Source organism: Ascidiella aspersa, chromosome 4 (genome assembly GCF_963924565.1).
Source record: "Ascidiella aspersa chromosome 4, kaAscAspe10.2, whole genome shotgun sequence".
Classification (NCBI taxonomy): Eukaryota; Metazoa; Chordata; class Ascidiacea; order Phlebobranchia; family Ascidiidae; genus Ascidiella; species Ascidiella aspersa.
This window is the reverse complement of record NC_139450.1, coordinates 21,012,587-21,039,887: the sequence shown is the minus strand read 5'-3', so window position 1 is coordinate 21,039,887 and position 27,301 is coordinate 21,012,587. Positions and strand designations below refer to the sequence as shown.

Below are 27,301 nucleotides of genomic sequence, written 5' to 3'. Positions count from 1 at the left end.
CAGCTCCGTGCGCGCGTATTGTAATAAGAAATACTCTGAAAAAAGATGACAAAGATTTCAATTATTATCATTTTATGCCTTAGATGTATGAAAGAAGATATGCTGCCAGGGATTTTACTGTTCACCGAAGAAGCGGAATCAAACTAGTCGCACGTTTTTCTTCTGATTTACGAAAAATGTTAAAAAAGAAACAAGACGCCCTCGCGGTATTCAATATATGCAGTTTAATAGAAAACATATTGGTGAAGAATAATATTAAATAATATAAATATTACGAACATAATAGTACGACTAAATTACCTTTAAAAATGTTATAACGCGGTTAACAGAAATCAGTAGAAGTGGGAGAAAAGGCTGCCTTGGCTTACAATTGGACCGTCACACCAACCCCTGATTATAATAACGTTCTTTATATCAATGCTCCATCGCCTAAAAAGGGATTAAAAGGTAGGCTACACTAACGTATTTAGCGTATTTTTATGGCTGCCAGTAAATATTTTTTTTACAGCGAACTAAAATTTTGATTTTTCTCGTGTTTCTGTTTCAAGCTGCAGTTTAACAGTAGGCCTACCTCCAAGAAAATGTCGAATACTTTGAATAATTAAGGACTTTACATTATATCTTGCTTAGAACATTGTTTTACATCTTAAATGGATGACCTTGAACATATTACCAGGATTACCAGGATTACCATATACCTGCTTAAATTTAAACATTTACATATTAAAACTGATTTTAATATTTTTAAGGTTCGACCTGCTAATCATGCCCGAACGACAAACACACATTTTGGGGGCTGTCTTTGTAATTCGTAGTTATTTTTTTAAAGTGATTACTCTGTTGAAGTTGTGACATATTGTTTTAAAACCACCAATTATTATTTTATGTTATTTTAATTGTGCACTTATTTTGTTCCTTGTCACTTTAAGATGAACCAGACGAGTATACCAACCTTCGTAAATCAATGAAGTTCCAAAAAAGTTCAAGATTTCGGTGTAAAGTCAACATGAACACATCTACTGTTCAAGTTCCGTTTAATGTATACAGCAAAAGTACGTCACATGTCATCGATTAATTTACCTTATATTTATTTGTCGTAAAAAACACCATTTGTACTAATACAGTTAAACATAACAATAAAAAATTTACATTTTTGCATTGGTATTGAACATGCACTAAATTACACGAGTTTGTTCCGCGTCCATTTACAATAGAACTTTAAATTAGTTTCTAAAGCTTTTATTAACCTTTTTGCAAAAACAGTTTCCTTAATAACGCTAGTAATCTGTTTTAAATGTTAAAATTGTAAAAGTTCCTTGATACACCTAACAAATATAATTTTAAATGCAAAGTTTTTTCGTCTTGCGTAGATCCGGAGTTACTCAAATCGGTTGACTGGTCAAAGGCCCTAAACGACCAATTTAAGAAAAACTTAAGACGAGACCCATCGCTGAAATGGCAATACTTTGGTTCCATTGGAGGATACATGAGAATATACCCTGGCTTTCAGTGGAAAATTGTTAATCAGCAAGGGCACCTAAACTTATACGACTGCAGGACACGACTTTGGTGAGTAATATTTACTATCGTCAATCACCATAGATTCCGCCAATTTTACTTATTGTAATCAAGCCATATTTGTTTTCACTCATAGCTAAGGTAGCCTTTCGGGTTTAAATAGTTTTCTTATAAGATTTTGTTTATTAAAAAATAAAACCCTATAAACAGGGTTGCCATACCGTGCTTATTTCTAAGATTTGTGCTTATTTTTGGGAGCAGTGTCTTAGAAAACACGAATGTGATCATTTTTAAGAAACGTGCTTATTTTAGAGTTGTGTGCCAAGTTTGTCTTATTTTAGTTTGTTCTTTACCAAGTATTTCACTTTGACAGATGAGTGGGAAGCTTCGTTTATTTATATTTACCAAGTTATTTGACCCAGATTGTAAAACAATGCATTACTATTACATATTAACAATGGATTGTGAAAGTAGTAAGCTGCAGTAGTAAGCAATTTTACGCGTTCATAAAGCGATATTGTGCAGAGCTACAGGTTTAGATAACCCGCATGGGCGGGTTACAGCCCACTAGTCACATGCTGATTTTTATGTAGGCCTATAGTGGTCAGTGCACAGTACAAGTTGCCTTAAGTCGTTGGCAATTTGTTATGTGTGGCTCTTAATAGTTCAATAATTTTTGTAGGCTAGCGAATTTTGTGAACTAAAAAGCTCTAGCTCTAGCGTGATTTACATAGTATAATTAGTGATACGATAATATTTGATAAACGCCCTAAATTAATGTGGGTTTGGCGCCCCTTGGTCTCTTAATAAAAAGGTTTTACCCTGGTCGTCAGTAGCGTGCTTATTTTTTTGGTGTAGCGTGCTTTTTTTTGGTCTGAACAGATGGTAACCCTGCCTATAAACGTGTAAAATACGTAGCTTATTACAAGCGGTCCTTCAAAATTGTTAATATAATAATCAAAGTTTAATATGAAGAAAAGTATATTTTGTGCTCAAAACAGGGAGTCGAACCGTTTGACTTTTCCGGTTCAGGTTCGGTTCGGGTTCAAGGATTTTTTCGGAATCCGGTTCAGTTCCGGTTTCGGTTCGGAGTAATTTAAAAGTTCCAGTTCAGTTCCGGTTCGAAAATCGTTATTTTAAAACCGGTTCACAAAGTTACGGTTCAGATACAATATACTTTGCGTTAAATCTCAAAATGTGGGTCGATAAATGTAGAGAATAATCTTTGAATTGTAAGTCATTTAATCTAAGTTCCGTGACTTATTAAAAAAACAGCAACTCAATATTGAAATATCTAAAAAATAAAAAAATGAACGATTTTTTATTTAATATTCATATTTTTTTCATAAAATTTCGAACATGGCGTAACTTGACTCTGTAAAATAGAAGTTGTGACGTCATGCTGGAGCGAACCGCTTTTGTTTACAGGTTCGGGTTCGGTTAAGGTTCAGGTACTTTCAAATTATTCGGTTCAGTTCCGGTTCGGCTCCTTAAAATCTTATAAAAACCGGTTCAGGTTCGGTTACGGTTCGGAAAAAATTGACTCAAAACCGGTTCATAAAGTTCCGGTTCGGTTCCGGTTCGACTCCCTGGCTCAAAATAATAGTTATCATTTTGGCCAATAAATTGTTTTTGTTTTTTCGTTAGGTACACGCAGGCGGCAACATACCCAAAAGATATGCTGATACTGGTAGATGCTAGCGGAAGTATGACTGGTTTGCGAAAATCGATTGCCATACATTTGGTGAAAACATTACTGAGCACGTTGGGGGATAACGATTTTTTCAACGTACTAACAGTAAGCAATCCTAACTGATACATTGTTTTTCAAGGACGATATCTACGTTGGAGTTTAAATAGATTAAAATAACTAATCGGTTATCCTACTTGCGTTGCTGAATCGTGTAACAAAATTAAATATAAACAGTTCGTTTTCCATCAGATTAGTTTGCAAATCAGAAGGCCATTTTATAGCTAACTCTATATCGCCCCAAACAATGGGATAGAGTTCGTACAGTTACGCCTATTTGAGCAATATTTAATTTTTGATTTCATAGATAGGTGATGTTTGTCATATAAATCAACTTGGCAAATGTTATATTTTTCGTCAAGAAAATAGTGTCGTATTGGCATGATCTTATTTAGTTTTAAATTTATACTCGTCAGGTATTTACTATCCGCGAAAATATTTGCGGACAACGTACGAAGGTGATTTCCTTCCAAATTTACGTATCGCAGCAGAGTACACGACTTAAATACTTGCGAATTGAGCGATGTTATCATATTATACTGAAGCCATATCTCGTGTAACCTTTTATTATGACTAAAAATAGAAGGGGGGATTGTACTTAATCGATTATAACCCAATCTAATTTTCTCCATCCGCTTTAGTCGTAAAAATGATTTGGACTTTAAAGTAAGCAACATGTTGTAACTGAGATCTATTTCATAAAGTTGCCTCTGATTGTACAGTAATCTGCTGTCTAGCTTTGACAAAGCGTTGCTTGAGATGCTAAGCGACATGAGGTTTCGATTCTTGCGAAACGTGCCAGAGTCGATCCAGTTAATGCTATTCTTACGCAGAGAAACCATCACAAGCTTTCTTCCATATTTAAAAGATTTCCATGGAATTTTCTATAAAATATAAAAGACAATGTAGTAAGAATACCAAGGTCAATATAAAAGTAGGTAACATTTTGAACGTTTCGAATAACTCTTAACTTATTTTAACTTTTTCAGCGTACATCACAAATGATGTTGAGATTAAATAGTTTTGCGAAACGTTCAAAATGTTATGTAGGGCCTAGGCTGTGGGCTATGGTTTTACTACAACTACGACATCTAACTATAACCAACCGTTATTATGCTCCAAAAAACACAATACATTTGATAATCAATTAACTGTAAGGCCAGCAAATCAAGGTGAAAAGGTCGAAACTTAACCCCAAACTAATTCCAACAGAAGTTTTTTTGTTGATTCATCACGGTAAAGGTCACCTACAAGGAACTATACTGCAAAAATATCGCATCTAAAACGTTATATTAACGTCATCCATATTCGTTATGGTCTACAAAACTTAAAATGTTTGAAAACACGATGTTCTCCTATTAAGGAGTGTACTAAATGCAACAAAAAATGCTTAAACCATTGATTCGCAACCACTGGGGAGTCCACCTAAAATTTCTAGAGGTTCACAGAGAGTTTCTTTATTTATGAATTTTCCACATCAGCAATCCACAACTCAATTACTAATTGTGACGTAATACACTGGTAATTTATCTGTAAACACTGCCTATATCAGGGATGGCGAACCTTTTCATCACGCGGGTCACAAACACGACCTTAATTCTTACAAAATGCGGGTCATAGATTTAATTACATGCTAATTTTATGCGAAACTTTGCTGCTGCGTCGTTTTAAGTTTTATTGTCTAGAGGTTGATATTTCAAGGTTTTTGGAAGATTTTCAAACTCGGATCCCCACGAATATTAAGAACCTAGACAGTTAACGAATGATGCAGCATTTTTTATAGGATTACAGATGGCTTACTCGTTCCACATCTGTAATCCCATAAAAATGCTGCAGCGTTAACTGTTTATTTGTGTAGACTGTATAGCATTATATCAAATAACATTTTCCTACATGTTTTAAGTTGATTGTGTTGTTCAAGTTCCATTTATAGTGACATTTCAGTAAAATCCTCATCAAAATTCCAGTCGGGTAGCCAAAAATCTATTTATTATTTTTGAGGGGTGCCGTAAGCCATAAAAGGTTGAGAATCATTGATTTAGGCCTACTCGTCACCCCTAACACAATTTTAGACAACCGAAAGATTGGGCTGCCCTGATTTAAACAGTATAGTGCTATCCAACGAAGAATTGTTTTTCTTACATTTCTCCTTTCCTGAAATGATTGATAACATTTCCTTTTTTCTATGGAGATAAGTGGGTCATTTAAAATCTTTTGTCAGTGGTTCGCCAGGGAACACACAATAAGATCTAAAAAGCCAAAATACCTAGAACAGAAAAATCTATAAAACCATAGTATTAAGACCAACGACATAATACAGCCAATTACTGAGTAATATCCCGTACAGCATAAGTACAAAAACGTCTGAATAGGACCTAAATCTGTCGGAATAAGGTCTAAATTCATCGGAATAAAGCCTAAATTCATCGGAATAAAGCCTAAATTCATCAGAATTAGTCCTAAATTCATCGGAATAAAGACTAAGTTCATCGGAATAAGGCCTAAATTCATTGAAATAAGTCCTAAATCCGTCGGAATAAGACCTAAATTCATCGGAATAAGTCATAAATTCATCAGAATAAGGCCTAAATTCTACGTAAGAAGACCTAAATGGCCATAATAACGCCAGAATCTGTGGGTAGAGGGTATGGGACGATCGGGGGCTATTGGTCTGGCATCGGCCGTTTTGGTTCCAAGGTTTGGACGCCATAGTCTGGCCGGCGCCGTCAGGGCGCCGCTGTTTTGGCAACGGATTTTCGGTCCTGTTTGGGGTTATTGGTGGGTAATGGGTGGGGTTTGAAAATGGGTTAGTGTTGAAATTATTAGGGGAGTTAGTGATGTACTTAGGGGTGGGGTTAGGGGTTAGTTAAATTGTTATTTAGGCCTGATTCTGACCTTTTAGGTCTTATTCTGACGGATTTATAACTTATTCCGATTTAGACGTTAGTAATACCATTAGGAATTGTGTTTTGTTCTGACGTTGAGGTTGTTCTTATCTCGGTCTTATGGCTGGAGTCCGGTTCGCCATCCCTGGCCTATACAATGCTGATCGTTGTGGCTTTAAAACATATAATTCGCATAGGGAGGTACGAGTTTCGACAAATTGTGTAAAAGGAGGCGCGTTTCATTTCGACATAACTCGTGATGTCATCCCATATTTTTTATTATGGCGCCAAACAAAAAAATCTAGATCCTCCCTTGGTGCTTACTGGTATTGTAGTTGTTCAAATTTAACAATTAGTTAAAATTGGGCGTCCATTAAGTAAGGTTTTCTTAATTAGTGGGTTTGTTAAGGGCTAAGATTGAATACGCTCTTGACCTATGAGCAATATAGTTTCGACTAGTAGCGTTCATAAGATTTCAGCGCAGCGTGGCCCATTGTATACTTTTTACACAAAAATATGGTCCATTTGTCAAAAAAGGTTGAGAATTACTGTTTTAAACCAATATGCTAAAAACGCATTAAGCCGCAGGTGTAGCCAACTTATGTTTTATTGCGATCGACTGAAATATTGTTTAGAGACTCACGATCGGCTGGGTTAGTAAAAAAGTCGCAAGAACACTTATTAAACATTTTAAACGGCTGTAATCACGTTACACATATTCGACGCGATTGACAAGGTGAAATGTCAGCGCGATTGACGTGTTGGCCACCCCTGCATTAAGTTACCATCAACAAAAAAATGCTATATTACATATGACGTTAAGTTCAGACAGGTATATATGGGCTTCTAACCAAAAGAGACCTGTAACATTTGTTGAACGAAACAGCCAATTATGTAAAATTAATTATATCAACTCAATTCTTTAACAAACTCAAGTCTAGACGAATAATTTTGCCCGAAAGACTTAAGTCGAAGCAAGTCTTAGTGAAAGAGTGACTTAAGTGAACTAAAGGCAGGTCATTGAATTAAGCCATTACAATAGTGGTATGAACACCTTAGTTTGCAATCCCACAATAAATTAACATTTTTCGGTATTTAGGCGTGCAATTTACAAATTAAATGTGCACACAAACTGTGTTCTTATCTTTATCTTTTCTAGTTGCAACCTGGAGAATGTAAAATGGTGGCCGGTACATCATACATGGCGTTAAAGCGCCAGGACAAGTTGCTCCAAGCGCCACATTTTGTTGCAAATAAAAAATGTCGCATTAATTAGCGTTTATGTGGATTAAGTTGAAATAAAGGTAAATAAAAAGAGAATTAACGCATACGCATAAAATATTAATAATATATTGGCATTTATCAAAATGACTTACAAATTGTTAGGACATTTATAAAACACAGAAAACACTTAAGTGCGAATAAAGTTTTTATTAAGTTATCAACTTGAGGAAACAGGATGTTTTTCTAATAAAAGATTTGTCAAACTGGCTAGATCCTACAACTTTAGCAAGTAGGATTTAGCGTTTATTTAGGTTACTGATCGGCAAACTTTGGGCCGCGACCAGGGGCGCCCGCAGAAAATTTTCCAGGGGGGGCAATCAGGGGCGTAACCAGAAAATCAAAAAGGGGGTCCTGAATTTTTCACTTAGGGAATTTCCCTATTTTTCGTCTGACCTTAATGAATAATGACATTCGTTAACTTCATATGTGATTAATTGTGGTAGAATTACACATAATTCGACTATCAGCAGCGCAGTTTTAAAGTTCCGTGAACGGAACTAGCGCTAAATTACAAGCACGTCTTTCACCACCTGCAATACTAAACAAAGATCATTTTTTCCGGGTGTTATTATGCCACGATTAGCGCAACATCTGTGCCGAGCTGCGTGCCAAGCCAGCTAAATTACAAGCTGCGGTTGAGGGGAAATAAGTTATGCTTAAAGAGCATAATTTTGCGTTAACCATCATTACTTAAAATGGAGACTTTGAAACGCACACGACAGTCACCATTATACCTCCTTTTAAGAATCTGCTTCAGTTAAACAAATGTCGATGTTACACCAACGTCGGATATTAGCGCAGAGACCGAACAGCGAGGAACATACTGATACTGCGTATAACTCGACGTTTTTTAGCGAGGAAGGTTTGACTTAGTCAATTGTCGAAATACAAATTTGCTAATCAGTCAACCTAAACAAATAAGGAAAGAGAAAAACTATCCAGTGTTTACAGTCGACCAAACAAAAGACGAAAATAGGCGTTTTGCGCTCGATTTTGGTTTCGCATTAGATTTAAGACGCGTGACCCAATTGCTTAAAAAGCACGCCGCTTCGAACAGTTTGTTAAACCATGACAAAAACGAACAAAAAACGATAATATGACTTACAAAAAGGGGTTAAAAACTCCCGCCCCCATGGATACGCCACTGGGGGCAATGGATAATATAATGTATCATATTTTTAACCTTCATAAGTAATAAATATTACACTTATAAATAATACTAATAATCGCATTTTGAAATTCCAGGGATGCAAGTGCCCCCCCTTGCCCCCCGTGCGGGCGCCCATGGCCGCGACCCAAATGTGGGGCGCGTGTTACTTTTAAATAGTTTAGTCTTGTCATGTAGTTGTGGGGCGCGTGATAGCCGTACAATCATTGCACTTTACTTATTTTAAAAATTCTATGTGTGTCATAGGATTTTTAAAATGGCTCAGCTTGGAAAGGCCACGTGTCAAATGTGGTTCGGAGAGCCTGTCGAACTATATATTTTGCCAACTTTAATTAAATGCAATTGAAAAGTATATTCTTCGTTTTATGGTGTGTTTTACATTATGTTATAGCGCTGTTTTGGGCATTAAGGCGCAGTGTGATACTTCACCTTAAAATTAAATATTCTGAATCCGCCACTGTTTTCGTAGTGGTTTTACGTAGTGTTAATGGCTCTGAAAAGAGTACGAAAAAAGTTTGCCGACCACTAGTTAGGTCATCGAAGTAGACAAAGGCAGTGTTCACTCTAAGGTGCGCAACTGCGCAGCCACAACAGATGATTTGCGCATTAAATTTGCCCTACTCCAGGGGTCGGCAAGTGGCACGCGAGATGATTTTTTTAGGGCTCACCAAATGATTTAACGCGCACGTTATATCACCTTAAGAAAGTGCAACTATTACATCACTACCACATCTTTAACATTATTGTTACATCACTAACACTGGCGCTAACTGAATGGTTGCACACATTTCCAGTTCGATCTGCAGTGTTCGTGCCACAAATTAGTGTCTTACTGCTGTGTTTAACATTGTTATCTGTGGGCGTTTAACTTGTCGACTAACCATTCGTATAGCGCAGTGTTTGTCAACCTTTTTGACTTGGGGGCGCAGCAAGAGACTTTAAAAGAGTGGCGGCGTAGTTTGCGAGCGAAGCGAGCGCAAAATTTTTGAGTATTTCTCTTAAATCGCTTGCAATTTTTTGTTATATACGCTTTATAGTTGTATATCTTTAAAGGGACTTCAGCCTTGAGACCAAAATAAAAACAATATCAATCTCGGACAAAAGACAGTTAGGAATAACGCGAAAATATGACTAATACCTAATAGTCGCAATAATGACGAAGTCGGAATCAGACCTAAATGGCAAACTAAGGTCTATACAACCTTTAACCTAACCCCAAATCCCACCTATAACGATCACTCCCCAAAAATCCCAAAAAACTCCCCAAATAATTTCAAACCTAACTCAATTGCTAACACTAAAAACTACCCGCCCATTAGCCCAAACAGGGACAAAAATCCAGGGCCAAAACAGCGGAGCCCAAATGTCGACAGCAAACGGCCATTGCCAGACAGGTTTCCCCAATCATCCCATACCCTTTCCCTATACAGTCTAGTTTAGTCGTATATCGATTAATTTTGGACTTATTACGCCATGTATAGGCCTTATCTAGACTATTTTAGATTTCAGTCTGTCGTTTTTATTACTACGAAATTGGCGTTATTAGGTCGCTGCTGATTGTTGCGTTGTAGGTCTTACTTTGTAGGTCATATATTGTTGCTTTGTAGGTCAAATTGTGTTTTTCACTTGAAAGTACTGTGGAATCAATGGGCTAAGCTTAATAGGAATGTAAAAAATGTTTTATATACATTAAATTATTTTTTATTTTGCTCGCGGCGCACCTGGCAGCCTTCCATGGCGCACCGGTTGAGAAGCGCTGGTATAGCGTCTCAATGCCCTAAAAGTGGCGTGATGTTTACTGCGTTAAGGCAGGTCATTTTATGTATATTAGAAGTTACGAGAAAAACTTTCATATAGAGATCAGTGGTTAAAGCAGGATATTCTACATTGAAAGTAAGCACGTATATTTGTGTGCGACTGAGAAACCAAGTTAAAAGCAAAACTGATAGTTAACACTCATGAATCGGCTGAAAAGTGGCGAAGTATATTCAGAAATAGCAGAAACGGTATTGTGTTCGTGACAGTTCGTTTTTTTTTCAGCAGGGTTGGGGTATATTTACAGAATTGAATTTGTGAAATTAGGTTTAATCGCGTCTCCCAAGATACGTAAATTATATATCAGATCACTCGTAAATTAGCTGTCAGATCACAGCAGGGCTGCGGATTCGGACTCGGGATTCGAGTAATTCTAGATAAAACTACCCGAGTCCGACCTGTGCGCATGCAAATTTTTAAACTGATCCGGCAGCAAACCATAAATTGTTAAGGTGGAATAGCATATGGTGACATATTTTCCATGAGCCCTACGAGTGGATTGCTGAATATCGATCTTACTTTAGTAACCTAGATGGGTGAAATACAGGCCGTAGAGTCGGACCCAGATTAAGGACTCGGCGAAATCGCACATTTGTCCGGACCTTGGACGTTGTTTTTAACCGACTCCGCAGTACTGTTCTCTTGTGTAAAACCAAACACAGAAAAATGACATTATTCTTAAACTGGCACACTACATACAAAAGGTTGTCGACCCCTGTCATACTCAAATCAAAAAACTAAAAAAATCTTATATATTTTGCCACAGCAGTTTTGAGCGTTTCGACTTGGCCATTTTTTCATTGATGCTGTTGTAGCTAAAATTCAAGTCAACAAATGAACACCGCATTTTCGATTGTGACGTAATACTAATATATGAAATTACTTGGCCTATATTCGGTTTTCATCAATCATGCTTTGTATTTTTTCACGCGTGGAATTAAAAGTCTACAGAAGAATATCATGCTAAAAGGAAAATTAGTCTAGTAGAATGCTTTTAACACAACAGTGTTTTGAAAAATAATTTCGGAATTACAAGTGTTTGAAAATAATTCGGAATTATAAAACCAACTATGCATTTTTGGGAGTATATTTTTAGCACAACTGCAGTTTATTGACAAGAATACAACATCCCGAGCAAAAAGCCCCTTTTTAAGTTGCAAAAATTAAGACCTCTCACACATGACATTTTTCCGTTCCTGCCACGTTTCTTGCCATGAATCAACATAAAACCTTCAAATTGTTTGATTTTTTATACGTTGTTTCTTGGATTATGTACAGTAAATTGTAGGGGGTTAACTAACACACCAGAAAATCGGTATACTTAAATTTAATTTTATCAATTTATGGTCCTATGCAGTTGCCTATCTCTTCTGTGAGGAATATTTTATGATACCTTGAGTTGGTTGCATTCCAGTAAAAGAATTTTCAGTTTCGGGACACGTCGCAGAATTTCTTGTACATCAGCTATCTTTAAAGTTACGTCGTCCACTAAACTTAGATTTTCCGTGTTGCCTAAATATATGTCATCCATTATTATAGTTTATTTTAAACAAAATGTTTTACGAAAAGGTTGCAATTTAAATTATATTATGGCTAATCGATAGTTCTCAAATTAAAACTATTTTAACGTTTTTAATTTTGCCTTCAAATTTTGTTAGATGTTTTTTATAAAAAGTTGTTGTGTCACTTACCAAAGTTCGAATGATGGAACAACCGTGATTCGCAAGATGCACAGGGCGAATATGTTATTACCAGAGCCCAAGAGCCCAATTTCGAACTTAAACATAATGTGTTAATCACGAGCCACACAGTACTTAGGCTATAAGGTAGTTGGCTACATTTTAGGGTAAACCAGCTGTGAAATTTATTTTCGGGACATATTTTGTTTTTGCCGTTATTATATGGGCCGAAAATTTATTTTCGTGGTATATCTTGTTCTTTTTTGGTTTGCTATGGTTTCCTATGGCATGTTTCAGACCGATTTTTGTCTGAAGCTTTATAGAAAAAATATACATAATATACATCGTAGAACCTTCAAATTTTCACACATAGCGTAGAGTGGTATGTAGGTGCTTTGTAGAAGTTTATGAGGCTGCACCCCCAGGGGCCTTTGCTTGGGGGGCAAAAACCTGAAATATTGCGTTTTAGCTCTCCGTAGCTAACGACTGCCATCTAGCAGCAGAAAAACTTCCATATAGAATTCGTTCATATTCGCTTGGTTTGTCCAGCTTGTGAAGTGACTAAGCGACAGGACGCCTGCTGCGCTTTATTGTCCCGCGCTTGAGACTTTCATTGTCACTGTCCAAAACTGGGCGTGTGCGACTTGCATTTTAAAAAGAGGCTTCTCTTTAGCAAAATTACTTAATGCTCTTAAGAAACAACATATTTTACTGACGCAAATATAAATGCGAAATCTGGTGCGCCTACACAACTTAAAGTTGTGTGTTGATATGTTGGATTGGAGTAACATACTATACAGGTGCAAATAGCAAATATTCTCCAAATACGATTTTTTCAAATATTCTCTAAATCGTATTTCATTTTATTGTCGCGGTAATACACAAAGAGGTAAGGCCGTGAATAAACTTTCACCCACCGTACAATTAACGCAGGGAAGCATTGCGAGTAGGGATGTTCAAAGCAGAATATTGGCGACTCATTTATAATGCTTGCTTTAAACGCGGAGTCAGCATTTTTTCGGGCGACCAATTACTTCGCGATAAGCTTCGCCTAATAATCAAGTGTCAATAGGGTGTTATTGGGCGAACGATCGTCTAGCGCAGGGGTGGGCATGTATTTCCTTTGTCGTATTTTAATTTATTATCGCGGTATTACATGAAGAGGCAAGGCCATTATAAAATAAGGTTTTAACCATCGTAAAGCAGGGAGGCATTGCTAGAAGCTTCATTTATATAACGTTCGTGAACTCGGTCGCCAGATTGAATCATAATTTTTGAAAAGCCTGAAAATTTTCTTGAAGGTAAAGCTTTCAGGCGTCAAGTGCCAGTTTGTCACTGTCTCTGGAAATGGAATTTATTTTTTTTTTGAAGCGGCAAAAATAAAAAAAATAAATGAATAAAATATTTTGATGGCAAAATGATTCTAAAATTAATTTTGCATAGTATTTACCAAACTAACGTATAAGAAAATTAAACCCTGGCAACTACCCCTTTCGTATCTAAGACATAAGTTAAGGCGGGGGATTTTCGGCCCATATCTGTTTTTGCTTGCAGAAACAAGTTAAGGAAATAAAACCGTGATAAGTAACGCTATTTATAACGCTCCACAATACCCTACCCCCCCGAAAAAAAAATTAAATTTGTAAAAATATACGCTAAACCCAAAAAATATACCCTCCGCGACTTGCCTTTTAGAAAGAGGCTTCTCTTAGTAAAAAAAACTTATTGGTCGTACAACACAACATATTGTATCACCGCAAATTGAAATGCGAAATCTGGAGGTAGTGTACCCTCTCTGTTAGCACCTGTTGTGCTTGTTGCTAAAACCGGAAATATCAACACCAGGCCAAAACAAAATATTTTATTTATCTTTCAACGTATCTGAGTAATACTTACCGTTAGCCTACGTTTGTTAATTCAGATATACTGACGATGCCTTTGCTGGCAAAATATAGACATATCTTTTAGGATATTTTAATAGTGTCTGACCTGAATTGCTAGCTTTGCTAGAATATTTTTCTGTTAAGGTAATCCATATTTTACGTTAGAAAAACCCGTGACATATATTGACCGGGAATCAGAAACAACCGTATACCTTAAATAGAAGCAGCAATGTTTTGACTTGCGAAATATTTAAGCAAATACGTAATTCAGGTACCAAACTGTGTCAAAAACCCAGTTAAAAGTAAACAATTATAACTGTTCGAACTGGTGCAATAAACGCCGCAATAAACTTTTCGTGATTAAAAACACTGTAAGAAACCATTAAGGTTTGGCTTAAATTATTCTCGGATATATGTCTGTTGTGCGACCGTCCAAGTTTCCTGGTGCCTCATCAAAGTATTTTAAGTCTATAAGGCCCGTGTGGTAAAAGTAACGTAATATTCAAGCAAACACGTAATCCTGGTGCGAAACGGTGTCCAGCGTAAGAATATCCCTAACCCGATTGAACGTGAAAATTGCTTACTGTTAAATTCGACAAATATGTCTTTGTGTTGCCTGTGGAGAAGCAAGCGCACATCAGTGCGATGCCGCTCCTTTTTCGGCAGGCGATTTACTTTCAAAAGAAAAAGCCCAATAAAGCACAGGAGAAGCAAACATAATGACTGACTGCGTAACAAACTTCCTTATTTGTATATATTGATGCATTAGAAACAGGGGTGTCCAACTCAAACAGACCGACGTGCCAATTTTTATCTTATAACTTCTTCCCGTGCCAAATTTAATTTTTTTCTAATTTTGTCTAATTTTAACTAATTTTGTCTAATGTTAAAAGCGTTTTTTTACAAATAATAAACACGTTTGGGACTGCAAGCAGTACGGACTCAATGAAAAACAAGCAAACCATTCATAATATTTAACAATTTTTTTTTTTGCAAACGTTTGTTTTTAGCCAAACTCGGAAGACTGTCCTTAAGAAATGCAGTAGTAATACGCATTACTGCATCTAAGTGTGTCTGACGGTGAGCTGACTTTTGCTTCTTGTTTCTTCACACCAAGCTATATAAATAAATTAATGTTAACCTCCACCGCAGTATAATGTTATAATATCAAAAGTAGTTGTGAATTGACAATGGCAATTGGATGTATAAGAAATTTAGTATTTTTTGTTTGGCTTGCATGCTATTTTTATTAGGTCGCGTGTCACATTTGAAACGCGTGCCGCTTGTTGGACACCCATGCATTAGATTAAGACTTAAAGAACCCCTAACTTGTACTCACCAGGAATTACGCGCGAATAGGGACGATTTTTCCGTTTAGGTATCTGGCGTACATTTTGACATTTTACTGTTTTACTTTGTGACTTCCACTTGCACTCGTTGTTTTGCACTTCATTTAGGTTATTGTTGCATAGGTTTCTGTATTTAGTTGATGGTTGATACAAAATATGCTTGGCTTATATCGATTTGACAACATAATAGACTAACCTTTCATTGTTCCATCCTTTGCCACAAATACAAAGGGTTTGGTTGGTATAAGGTTTTGGGAATGACGGATAACAATCGTAGCGAGAATGAAGTTGTGTAGAAAATGGCGTGCGATCTTCTAAACCCTTCAACCACTTACCTACAAAGTTAATTTGTAACTTCGTAACACGTACAGCAGACATCTCTTGGTGGCGATAAACTTCGTCATTGGGTAAAGTTGTATTGCTCATTCTCTTAGTTAGGGTTTTGATATAATGTGTTACTATGCCTATTGCTGAAAGACCGTATCTTGTTGCTACGGCGACTGGACTTCCGGGTAAAATACGGGTTGCTTTGTTTCCGAAATATTTGAAATCTAAACAAATCTTAAACTTTTTTACTCCGCTTATCTTGACGGCATGTGTTTTTTGGGATCTCTTGGTTTTCTCTTTTTGTAGATTGATCATTGGCATTTTAACTTTTTGGCGAAGAATCCGTTTTTTTGATCCAAAACCTAATTTAAAGACGTCTTCTTTATGTAGGTTTAGTTTTCTAAAATACTTTACCTTCAGAGGAATGACAGCAAAATCGAAACGACAGTCACCACACTCTACATACTGACGAGGAACCAGCACTGTTTTGCTGTTTACACCAATATTAACCTGATTACCTGAAATAATATTGCAACTTGTTATTTATTTAGGTAGTTATTGTCATTTATTTAGGTTTTTATTTTCAGCAAATGTTTAGTTATAATAGATAGAGACTTAAACATGATAATCTCAGGTAAAAATAACACTGGTCAACAAATTTTCAATTTTTTTTCTGAACGAGAATGTGAGTATTTCTTAGACGTATTTTTCGCGCTGATGTCGAATATACCTTTAGTTTTGCTCTAGCACAGGGGTCGGCAACCTTTTTCTAGTCGCGGGCCAAAAACAAACTCAGAAAGGTCTCTGCGGGCCGCACAAAATGTTAACTAATAATTGTGATATTAACATGTTAGAAATGTGAATCAGGCAGGCCTCGGATCGTTTTTGCACTTAAAAACGTGTTTAATTACATTTAAGAAGGCAGTAAAATGTTGACGCAAAGTGCGAAAAAAGCGTTTGTTTGGTTTAAAATTTTAGTTCACACGTCGTCATCCGTGCAACGAATGAAAAGTGTAATAAAACTACTTTGATGAAACGCGATAACACTTCATCTATAGCTCAGTGTTTGTTAACCTTTTGGGTCAAAGTATACCTGGCGAGCGAAGCGAGCGCGATTTTTTTTGTTGCATACGGGCATTTATTTTAAATTTAAGTTTTCAAACATGCACTTGGCAACCTTCCACGGCGCAACGGTAATAAAGAGCTAATCTAGTTCAAAAGACAGCATCAAAACGTAAACAAACCGGACGTAGAACGGTCATTGGCGCGATCGCGAAAAATTTTCGCTCTTACGTAGTTAAATTAGTCAAAAAGTATGTGAAATAGACTCGTTTCCAATTTATCAAAGAGGCGTCGGGCCGGATCAATTTCATCGGCGTATTTACATTTTCCGAAACAACGCATTTAAAACAACGCAAAGCTGTGATACACGGCTCGTAAAAAACGTCTGACATATGACTTTTTTATACACATAACTCAAGTTATCACCGTAGAACTTTTATAAAGGAATTTTGAACTCTTCCCCCCTTCTAAAATCCTTGGTGCAGGGTTTCATTGGTTAAAATGTCGTTTTTGTTCGTCACTAACTGAACCAAGGTTTTCTGGAAAAAAGTCCAACACAGTGTGCAGAAACTTTGAGTGACATACATACCCCATCTATATGCTAAGCTAAGCAGATCATTAACACCAAACGAAAAAGAATGCAATTCGCATTTTCTAAAAAATTAGCACACACTCGCTAAATGCCAGCCAAGCGCGTAATTCCACCTTTTTACAATGTTCATCCTCTGGAATTTTACCAATATTTTGTTCCAGTATACCTTTCGTTTTGCTTAGCTTAGTAGTGAAAATGTAGAGAAATGCTAAACACAGAACTCCACTTTTCTATTCCTCGAGCACGAAAATTTTCTAAGATGCGTAGGCTGTAACGTTTGTGATATCAGCCACTTACTGTTCTCGTATTGGCTTAAAGTCTCTTAGCAATGCATTTGGTAGCACGGCTGTTGTAGCAAAATGGGTCATACTGTAGGTTGTCTAATTTTTATTTCTGTGATGTCTTATTATACCACATCAAACTCAATCAAGTTGTTATATTTTAATCCTAATACAAGCAGTTCTGACTGTTCTTTTAAAAAAACACGCATCTACAGTAAGGCTGTTTAAATCTGCCTGGAAAACGGAATTGGCTTTGAACTTTCGTTTTGTGCTAGTTAACCACATTCTATGTTTAACTTTATCAGGGCGAATTCAAGACTTTAATGTGGACGAAGTAAAACACGCATTGGGGCATTATGTGGTATAGGTCTCCTTGCTAAATCTAACAGCTTAAGTACGTTTGTCCAACTTAATGATATCGGAGGTGATTAATTGCTTGTTATTGGTCGCACAAATTTAAAAAAGATATGTAACAACATTACTGATTATAATCTCGCATTATTAAATATTTATTCATTTTTGTTTTTACTGCTGTAGTGCTACGAGAACTGGTTTAAACAACATGTATACTCGGATCGGATGTTGTTTTTATAAAATGGTGTGTGCGTCATTGTAGTTGGATTATGTTACAGTGCGCAATTTGCCTATATTGATAATATACAGCAATACGTTTAAAAAATTAAAATGCGAATATTTCAAAAACCTTATGTGCTAAAAAAACTTTTTCGGAAGCAGCGCCGAAAACACATTAAAAAACAATCTATCACATCTCTGTTTAAAATTTGCTGTTGACCAGTGTAATAATTCCACTGACACGGAGTTAAAATCTTACCACGATGGCTTATGCTAGCTCCGTATGATCTGAATCCTTTTTTGACACTATTCACTTGGTATATTTTTCTACCAAAACACAAATGATGCTTCCTTTGTTGATCAGTAGTGTTTTCACTTGTTGTGTAAGAGCTCGTACACCTCACCGCAAAGTTTATTAAGCAATGGGCTGCTGTGAACAACACGTATGATGTTTTTTGGTTGACAGAAAGCTTTGCTAAAAACGCAAAGCACTCCACGTTTCCCGAATTTATGATAAGGACAGGAATTTTAAAAAAATCGGACTTTTCTCGTTTTGCCTTTGTTGATCTTAACTTGCTCGGGTTCTTTGTTAAATTCCCGTGTTGAGTTCTGTTAACAGCACAAGGTACTTCCACGTTTCTGCTTTCTTTACAGTTATTGCAGCGCCTGGCGATTTGCATACAGTAGTGTTTGTAACAAGCACCCAAGTCTTTGCATTTAAATTTTTTTTGTTCACGGACGTAGGTGGCGCGTTGTAAACATTCCTGCGATTTTAAATTGTATTTTTTAATTTTTGCCCCACAGGTAATAGAGAATATCCATAACATAATCAGCACAAAGCTGTATGTTGACACAGAAGAACTTTGTAGGTAGCAACGTTTGACAAACATTTTCTGTCCTTGATTTTCTAATTAATATATAGATTTATGCTAAGTATTATAGGAAATAAACAACAGTTTAGTATTTGACTTAACTGGTTTAAAAAAACAACAATAAAGGTTTTATAAACTATATTTTAGGCCTATAATGTAAAGTAGAGACCCGCGTCCGATCAAAGTCGAATTCAGCTATAACTGATTAGCGTTTTTCATCCACGTGACTAAAATATTGTGGATATACAGCAATGTACTCATGGTTGCAATACATCACCCAGCCAATTCAATTTCACTGTGTCAATTAAAAATATGCAACTTTAACAAACACACAAAACAGTGATACCGACAAAGTTTAGTAATATTTCCTTTGAGAATAAATTTACAGATTCCAAAGCGCGTTATTCTAGAAAACCTAGAGTAAAATTTTTTGAGTGTTCCATTACGTTATCTTCCAATTTTGTGATTTGCGGCCATTCTGTAAAGTATTAGGCCCCTTGGTGTCCAGGGACTTTCCTCGGTTACCCATAGGTATTAAGCTTTTTTTCAACAAATTATAATTTCGAGAAAATGAAACCAAAAAAAAACTGTTAAGATAAATTGGTAAGCGATCCGATAATATAGAGAACAAGCATAGGCCCACAATCTACATATATTGTTGGAGCAACCTTGCACTGGTGTCGGTTTCGCACTGGAATTGAGGTAATCCAGTGGTGCATATTTTGGACAAGCTAATCGTTTTTTTATGTTTTACTATAAACACTGTGTGGTGGTTGCACTAGGCCAGCGATGATTTAATCAAACATTTTGGAAAAGAATTAATGTTTTATTAAATCATTGTTATAAAGCGCTATTGTTCAAACTAGGGCTTTTGAAACTGTAAGTCGTGCAATTAACTGTTTAAGGCTTTGTAGGCCTCCATCAAATTGGCTTCAACAAATGTGAGAAGAAAAGCAGACAATTGAAATCTTTTGATTAATTATCTCTGAAAAACGTCGACGCGAAAAAAGTTTTGAAAATGAAAACGACTCGCAGACCAACAAGGGACGTGGCGTTTTTGGCAAATCGTACAGTCTAAATATGAGCACTTTTCTCAGATGTGCACATGTTAAAATATGCACAGAAAAATGTACATACATTTTTTGAGAACGAGCGCGAACTTTTTTCTGATGTTCACATGCAAGAATGTACACTTTAAAAATTGCGCACGCTTTCATCAAACGTGCTCATGTCAAGATGCTCTCTTTAAAATGTGCGCACTTTTTGTCCATATGTACACATGTTCAAATATACAAAGAACAATGTGCACACATTTTTTAAATGTCATTTTTTAACTTTAAGCGGTCCTCCCAATCTGCAAAATATTCACTTGTTCTACAGACAAAACTATAGGTAGGATACACATTGCGCACAAAAGCTCGCATTCCAGCCTCACGCAACTAAAAAGCTTTCCACTAAATGTATTTGATCCCTTAAAGAATAATTGTCAGCTTTGTTACCTTTTTAGTCCTTAAAATTTGTGCGAATCCTAATTTAAAAATCGTCTAAACGACTTGGATTACCTACTAGAGAAAATGACACAGGAGCAAAGTTTCGAATTAATGTTAGTATATAATGTAATATATGACCCACCTATGCATAGGATAATGGCCTCGTTTGTGACCCACGCAAGAAGTTTTGCTATTCCTGCACTACGGTGGAAAGCGCTCCCAAACTGTTCTTTTTGCCAACTATACGAAAAATATGCAAACAATTTTAAACATTTCTTAAACTTTAGTATTTTTTTCACGTATGATGGAATTTTTTTAAAAACCCCAAAGGCGCCTATATAGTGGGTATGAATTTATACCGAGAAATCCGCACTGCATCTCTCTTCATTAAATTTGTGACACCATGAACAATTTTTGATTTCCCATAGAATTACGTTATTATATTGCCAAACTACCGTTTGATTAAAATAGCTAGTCTTACATTTAGGTGCCTCTTGCACTGTCTGTGCTATGTGTCTATTAATATGAAAAACATGTTTGTATAATGCAGATCTTTCAATATTACGCTTGCCATATTTTCAAATCTTCCGGACATGAAGTGAATTTTAGTCGATGTTGGTTTATTGATATTATCGTATTTTTGTTTAGTTTAACAAAACAACGGACGTTGTCGAACCATGCTTTAATGGGACCCTTGTCAAAGCCGACCAGATCAATAAAGAGGTTTGTATAACGTTATTTAATCTATGCAAGATACAACACGTATGACCGTATGTGTTTATTAACAACTGTTATCTAGCCCCTCTGAAGCTGTTTTTTGAACAAATATTCTGGTATTCGTATCATAGTACACCGAAAGCGATCTCAAACTAACCGAATCTGTCGATAAATGATGCACGCAAGGGTAGCTGGACGATAAACACCATACGCCAAGGCTTGCTACATTTAAAAACCTAAATGTAGAAACCCGAGAAAAACCGGCAATTACATTTTTTTAAGTCTGGATCAGTAGTTCATTTTAAGTTTTGTTATGTAAAAGCTTTTCTAAGTTGAGTATTTTCTGTCAGTTTATCAATAAGTTAATATGTATTAAAACCGACACAGTATAACTAATTAAATTTGCAGGTCTGGATATACATTATTTATATATGCTTCCTTATACTAAACTTGTTAACCCACACATAAAGCTTTCATATCATTGCAGGCAGTTATACAACGTCTGGAACACATCGCAACTCGTGATATCGCTAACTTTGACAGAGCGTTTCACACCGCACTTAACTATATTATTAACGTAAGTCGCCAGGCTGGTGTAAAAATGTAAATAAATTCGTATTGCTACATTGAAATACTTAACATAGAAGTATAAATTTCTTAATTTTACAAATGTCAGAAGGTCCATCAATGTTTAGACAAAATTGTAAACAAATCAAACAAAGGCATTTTTATAAAGCCAAATTTTAAATTTAGTCAACTTTTTTTTAGCTTTCTAAGTGATAAAAAATAAAGCATAAAACCAATAGCGATACATAGTGTCATAAAAATATAATTTTCAATAGTGTCCTCATTTTACACGTTTACTTAGAAAAATAGAAACAGTATTTCACAACTGTTTTGGGTTATTTGGGTCTCCTGTATATCGACCGAAAAACTTCTCGCTTATCTGGACTTGGAAAAGTCGCCAGTTTGTAATTTTTTAAAATGGCGGGGCTATTCCAAGTCACTTCAACAGAGCTAAGGGCTAATGGTTTAAGATTAAAATTCTTATTAACAAAATCTGAAACACTATAGGTAGTAAGGAATCTCCCGCAGACAATAAAATGTAAAAGAAAGATTCTTGTTTTTGTATCAGATAATCTTAAACTGTTTATAAAAACAGGTAAAACATAAAATCGTTTACTAAATTTTAACAGAAATATATATTTTGCCTTTAAGGCATCATTAGTTTCCGTATAAAAAGCAAACATGTAAAAATGCCAATAATAGAAGTCAAAAAAGTAAAATATAAAATTTAAAAACATAAGATTGTGTGTAAAATCATAAAACACCTGCAGATGTCAGATGCCAAAACAACGACTTAGCGAATGGCAACAAAGCGACAACGTGAAAAAAACAGAAAGAAAGAGAAAGAGCACGCAACTGATAAGCATTATCAAACGGTGTCGCAGAGAAATCACTGATGGAAAGAAATAAAATGGGACAAAAACAAGCCCAGAGCAAAAAATTACCTCACGTCTGGTATTATCATTTTTTGGATAGTTATTTCGGCTTTGATTTTATTGAGTCACTTATCTTCGAAACTATCCAAAAGATTGACTGGCGGCATTTGTACAGTTTTTTTTTACACGCAATCTTATGTTTATTTTTTAATTTCTATTATTGGCTTTTTGGCATGTTTGCTTTTTGTACAGAAACTGATGATACTTATTAACATGCGTAGAACAATTTTGTCGAAGATAACACGGCAAATTTATTTTAATTAAGTATTCTAGGCCAGTGGTTCCCAATAAGTTTTTCAGGCGACCCATTTTGAAAAAAAAATTAGTTTGGTATAATCCTGCGACCCAAGCAAATTGTCGTAATATCATACAAGATTGAGTTGCAAATAAACTGCACCAAAATCAGTTACTTTTTCCGAAAACATTTTGTTTATCAAACCACTAATTAGATAGTTGTACTCGCTTGCTGTCAGTGAGTTTTTGAAATCGAGGCGTTAGTTTGCTTGAGCATAGACCCGTTCAGCTTCAACTTTCAACCGGTTTCGCTGTTTAGTTATTATATTTTTGTGCTAATAATTTCCGTTTTTTTGATCTCTTCACTTTTTAATTATGTGGCCCGAAAAAAAAAAATTTTTTTTGGACACATGTTGTTTTTGTCCGAATTATGTGGCCCGAAAAAAAAAAATTTTTTTTTGGACACATGTTGTTTTTATCCGAATTATTATTTTTTTTTTTTTTTTTTTTTTTTCAGTCAATTTTTTTGTTGTTCACTTTTGACAAGGAAAAAAACATAGTTGGAACATGAAATTTTCTTGAATTTTTTAATTTTTGTGCACAAGATCTAAGGGGAGGTTTTTAGGGGGGCAAAACTGTCATTTTTTACTAATTTTGGTTTTAAGCACTTTTCAGAGATAAAAAAAATGTAAAAAAAATCTGATATATTTATGGATGATGGATACATGACATATACAATGCTAAGTAACAAAATTTTAAACCTTACCCCTGAACTTTTCATCCGGGGGGTCAAAATGCACAACACTTTAGGAAATTTCAATGATATATTTACACTAGAAGGAAATGACATAAACATCTGAAAATTTGACAAATGTTAGAGAACCATTTAAAGCTGATGTTAAAATAAACATTTTACCTCTTGAAAAAAAGGGGAGTAATTTAGGGGGGTAAAATTAAAATTCGGCCGTTTTTGTGTTTAGAGGTGTCTAAAAAATTAAAGAAAACATTGTTAAATAGTTTTCAGTTATAAAGACAAATTATAGATTGCTCCTCAGGCCAATTTTGAACTTCAATTTAAAATAATTAACCTATGAGGGAAAATAACTAAACAAAAATATAGAAATTAAAGTGATTTCATTCATAGAATAAAAACTGGAAACAGAGTGGTGTACACTGCCTCCACAATTTTTCATTTCAATCTGCGGCGGTAAAATATGTTGTTTTGTAAAAGCAATAAGTTAATTTACTAAGAGAAGCCTCTTTTTAAAAGGCAAGTCGCACGTGCTTAGTTTCACTGAGACAAGCCACTTCGCACAATGAATGTTGCACGCGCTGGACAAAAAAAGCACAGCAGGGAGCCAGCCGCTTCGCGGCCAGAATAAGGCAAGCGATATGAACAAATTCTGTATTGCAGGTTTTCTGTCGCTAGATTAGAGTAGATAGCTGTAAAGAACTAAATCGAACACATCACACTATTGACTTTTGTCCCCAATGAGAGGCGTACAGGGGTGCAAGAAAAAATTGTCAAATATTTTTTAATTATAAAGACAAGTTATAGGTTTGCTTCGCAGCCAAATTTATATTAAGACCACTGGCAATAATTCTTATAAAAGTGCACCATGTCCAACCTATACCACGCAACTTCGGGCCACATCCGCTTTTGCCTGCTAAAGCACCGAAACTGGAAGCACAACATTGGGAGTATATGGACACTGACAAATAAGACCCGTTGAAATGAATGTAGAATAACTAAGGAATGACACCCTGGTAAAATATAGTAGAACTGCGCTGTACCCCCCTGGTATAATATAGTAGAACCGCACCATAGCCCCTGATATAATAGAGTAGAACCGCGCTATACCCCCTGGAAAAATATACAAAAACCGCACACCCTGTCTAGTTATTATGTGGCCCGAAAAAAAAAATTTTTTTTTGGACACATGTTGTTTTTGTCCGAATTATTTTTTTTTTTTTTCAGTCAATTTTTTTGTTGTTCACTTTTGACAAGGAAAAAAACATAGTTGGAACATGAAATTTTCACAACTGGTAAATACCCTCCCAAAGTTGTTTCTAATATAAAATTTTTGTGCACAAGATCTAAGGGGAGGTTTTTAGGGGGGCAAAACTGTCATTTTTTGTTAATTTTGGTTTTAAGCACTTTTCAGAGATAAAAAAATGTAACAAAATCTGATATATTTATGTATGATGGATACATGACATATACAATGCTAAGTAACAAAATTTTAAACCTTACCCCTGAACTTTTCATCCGGGGGGTCAAAATGCACAACACTTTAGGAAATTTCAATGATATATTTACACTAGAAGGAAATGACATAAACATCTGAAAATTTCACAAATGTTAGAGAACCATTTAAAGCTGATGTTAAAATAAACATTTTACCTCTTGATAAAAAGGGGAGTAATTTAGGGGGGTAAAATTAAAATTCGGCCGTTTTTGTGTTTAGAGGTGTCTAAAAAACTAAAGAAAACATTGTTAAATAGTTTTCAATTATAAAGACAAATTATAGATTGCTCTTCAGGCCAATTTTGAACTCCAATTTAAAATAATTAACCTATGGGGGAAAATAACTAAACAAAAATATAGAAATTAAAGTGATTTCATTCATAGAATAAAAACTGGAAAGTGGTGTACACTGCCTCCACAATTTTTCATTTCAATCTGCGGCGGTAAAATATGTTGTTTTGTAAAAGCAATAAGTTAATTTACTAAGCCTTTTTTTAAAAGGCAAGTCGCACGCGCTTAGTTTCACTGAGACAAGCCACTTCGCACAATGAATGTTGCACGCGCTGGACAAAAAAAGCACAGTAGGCAGCCAGACGCTTCGCGGCCAGAATAAAGCAAGCGATATGAACAAATTCTGCATTGAAGGTTTTCTGCCGCTAGGTTAGAGTATATAGCTGTAAAGAACTAAATCGAGTACGTCACACTATTGACTTTTGTCCCCAATGAGAGGCGTACAGGGGTGCAAGAAAAAATTGTCAAATATTTTTTAATTATAATTTTTTTTTTTTTTTTTTTTTTTTTTTTTTTCAGTCAATTTTTATGGCTCACTTTTGACAAGGAAAAAAACATAGTTGGAACATGAAATTTTCACAACTGTTAAATACCCTCCCAAAGTTGTTTCTAATATAAAAAAAATTGCCTAGGTTGTAAGGGGTGGTTTTTAGGGGGGTAAAACTGTCATTTTTTGTTAATTTTGGTTTTCGGCACTTTTCAGAGATGAAAAAATGTAAAAAAAATCTGATATATTTATGGATGATGGATACATTACATATACAATGCTAAGTAACAAAATTTTAGACATTAGACCTGAACTGTTTATCCGGGGGGTCAAAATGCACAACACTTTAGGAAATTTCAAGGATATATTTACACTAGAAGGAAATGACAGAAAAATCTGAAAATTTCACAAATGTTAGAGACCCATTTAAAACTGAAGTTAAAATAAACATTTTACCTTTTGAAAATAGGGGAGTATTTTAGGGGGGCAAAATTAAAATTCGGCCGTTTTTGTGTTTAGAGGTGTCTAAAAACTTAAAGAAAACATTGTTAAATAGTTTTCAATTATAAAGACAAATTATAGGTTGCTTCACAGCAAAATTTTGACCTTCAACTCAAAATAATTAACCCATGGGGGAAAATAATTAACCAAAAATATAGAAATTAAAGTGATTTTTTGATGGAAAAAAAATTGCAAACAAAGTGGTGTACACTGCCTGGCAGATTTTTTATTTAGACTTGCGGCGGAAAAATATGTTGTTTTGTAAGAGCAATAAGTTAATTCACTAAGACGAGACACTTTGCACAATGGATGTTGCACGCGCTGGACAAAAAAAGCACAGCAGGGAGCCAGCCGCTTCGCGGCCAGAATAAGGCAAGCGATATGAACAAATTCTGTATTGCAGGTTTTCTGTCGCTAGATTAGAGTAGATAGCTGTAAAGAACTAAATCGAACACATCACACTATTGATTTTTGTCCCCAATTAGAGGCGTATAGGGGTGCAAGAAAAAATTGTCAAATATCTTTCAATTATAAAGACAAGTTATAGGTTTGCTTCGCATCCAAATTTATATTAAGACCACTGGCAATCAATCTTGTAAAAGTGCACCATATCCAACCTATAACACGCAACTTCGGGCCATATCCGCTTTTGCCTGCTAAAGCACCGAAACTGGAATCACAACATTGGGAGTATATGGACACTGAAAAATTAAACCCGTTGAAAGAATATAGAATAACCAAGGAATAACACCCTGGTAAAGTATAGTGGAACTGCGATATACCCCCCCTGGTA

The 27,301-nt window shown here is 35.5% G+C and overlaps 3 protein-coding genes across 3 annotated transcripts in view; 1 reads left to right on the top strand and 2 right to left on the bottom strand.

The window, feature by feature from the left end:
* LOC146148625 (voltage-dependent calcium channel subunit alpha-2/delta-3-like) overlaps positions 1–27,301 on the top strand; it is a 101,334-nt gene that overhangs the window by 4,387 nt on the left and 69,646 nt on the right. The window contains exons 3-9 of the mRNA XM_083388080.1: positions 84–206; positions 330–447; positions 930–1,052; positions 1,371–1,569; positions 3,166–3,316; positions 21,177–21,251; positions 21,733–21,822. Coding sequence (XP_083244206.1) covers positions 84–206; positions 330–447; positions 930–1,052; positions 1,371–1,569; positions 3,166–3,316; positions 21,177–21,251; positions 21,733–21,822 — 879 coding nt within the window. The remainder of the gene's footprint in view (positions 1–83; positions 207–329; positions 448–929; positions 1,053–1,370; positions 1,570–3,165; positions 3,317–21,176; positions 21,252–21,732; positions 21,823–27,301) is intronic.
* Positions 3,397–11,951, bottom strand: LOC146148628 (uncharacterized). Its single transcript, XM_083386769.1, has 3 exons — positions 11,814–11,951; positions 3,693–4,152; positions 3,397–3,413 (listed from the first exon to the last, which is right to left on the bottom strand). Exons 1-3 carry the CDS (start codon positions 11,949–11,951, stop codon positions 3,397–3,399), a joined length of 615 nt encoding a protein of 204 aa, XP_083242895.1.
* LOC146148627 (uncharacterized) lies at positions 15,523–18,993 on the bottom strand. The gene is made up of 3 exons (XM_083386767.1): positions 18,426–18,993; positions 16,034–16,176; positions 15,523–15,543 (listed from the first exon to the last, which is right to left on the bottom strand). Exons 1-3 carry the CDS (start codon positions 18,991–18,993, stop codon positions 15,523–15,525), a joined length of 732 nt encoding a protein of 243 aa, XP_083242893.1.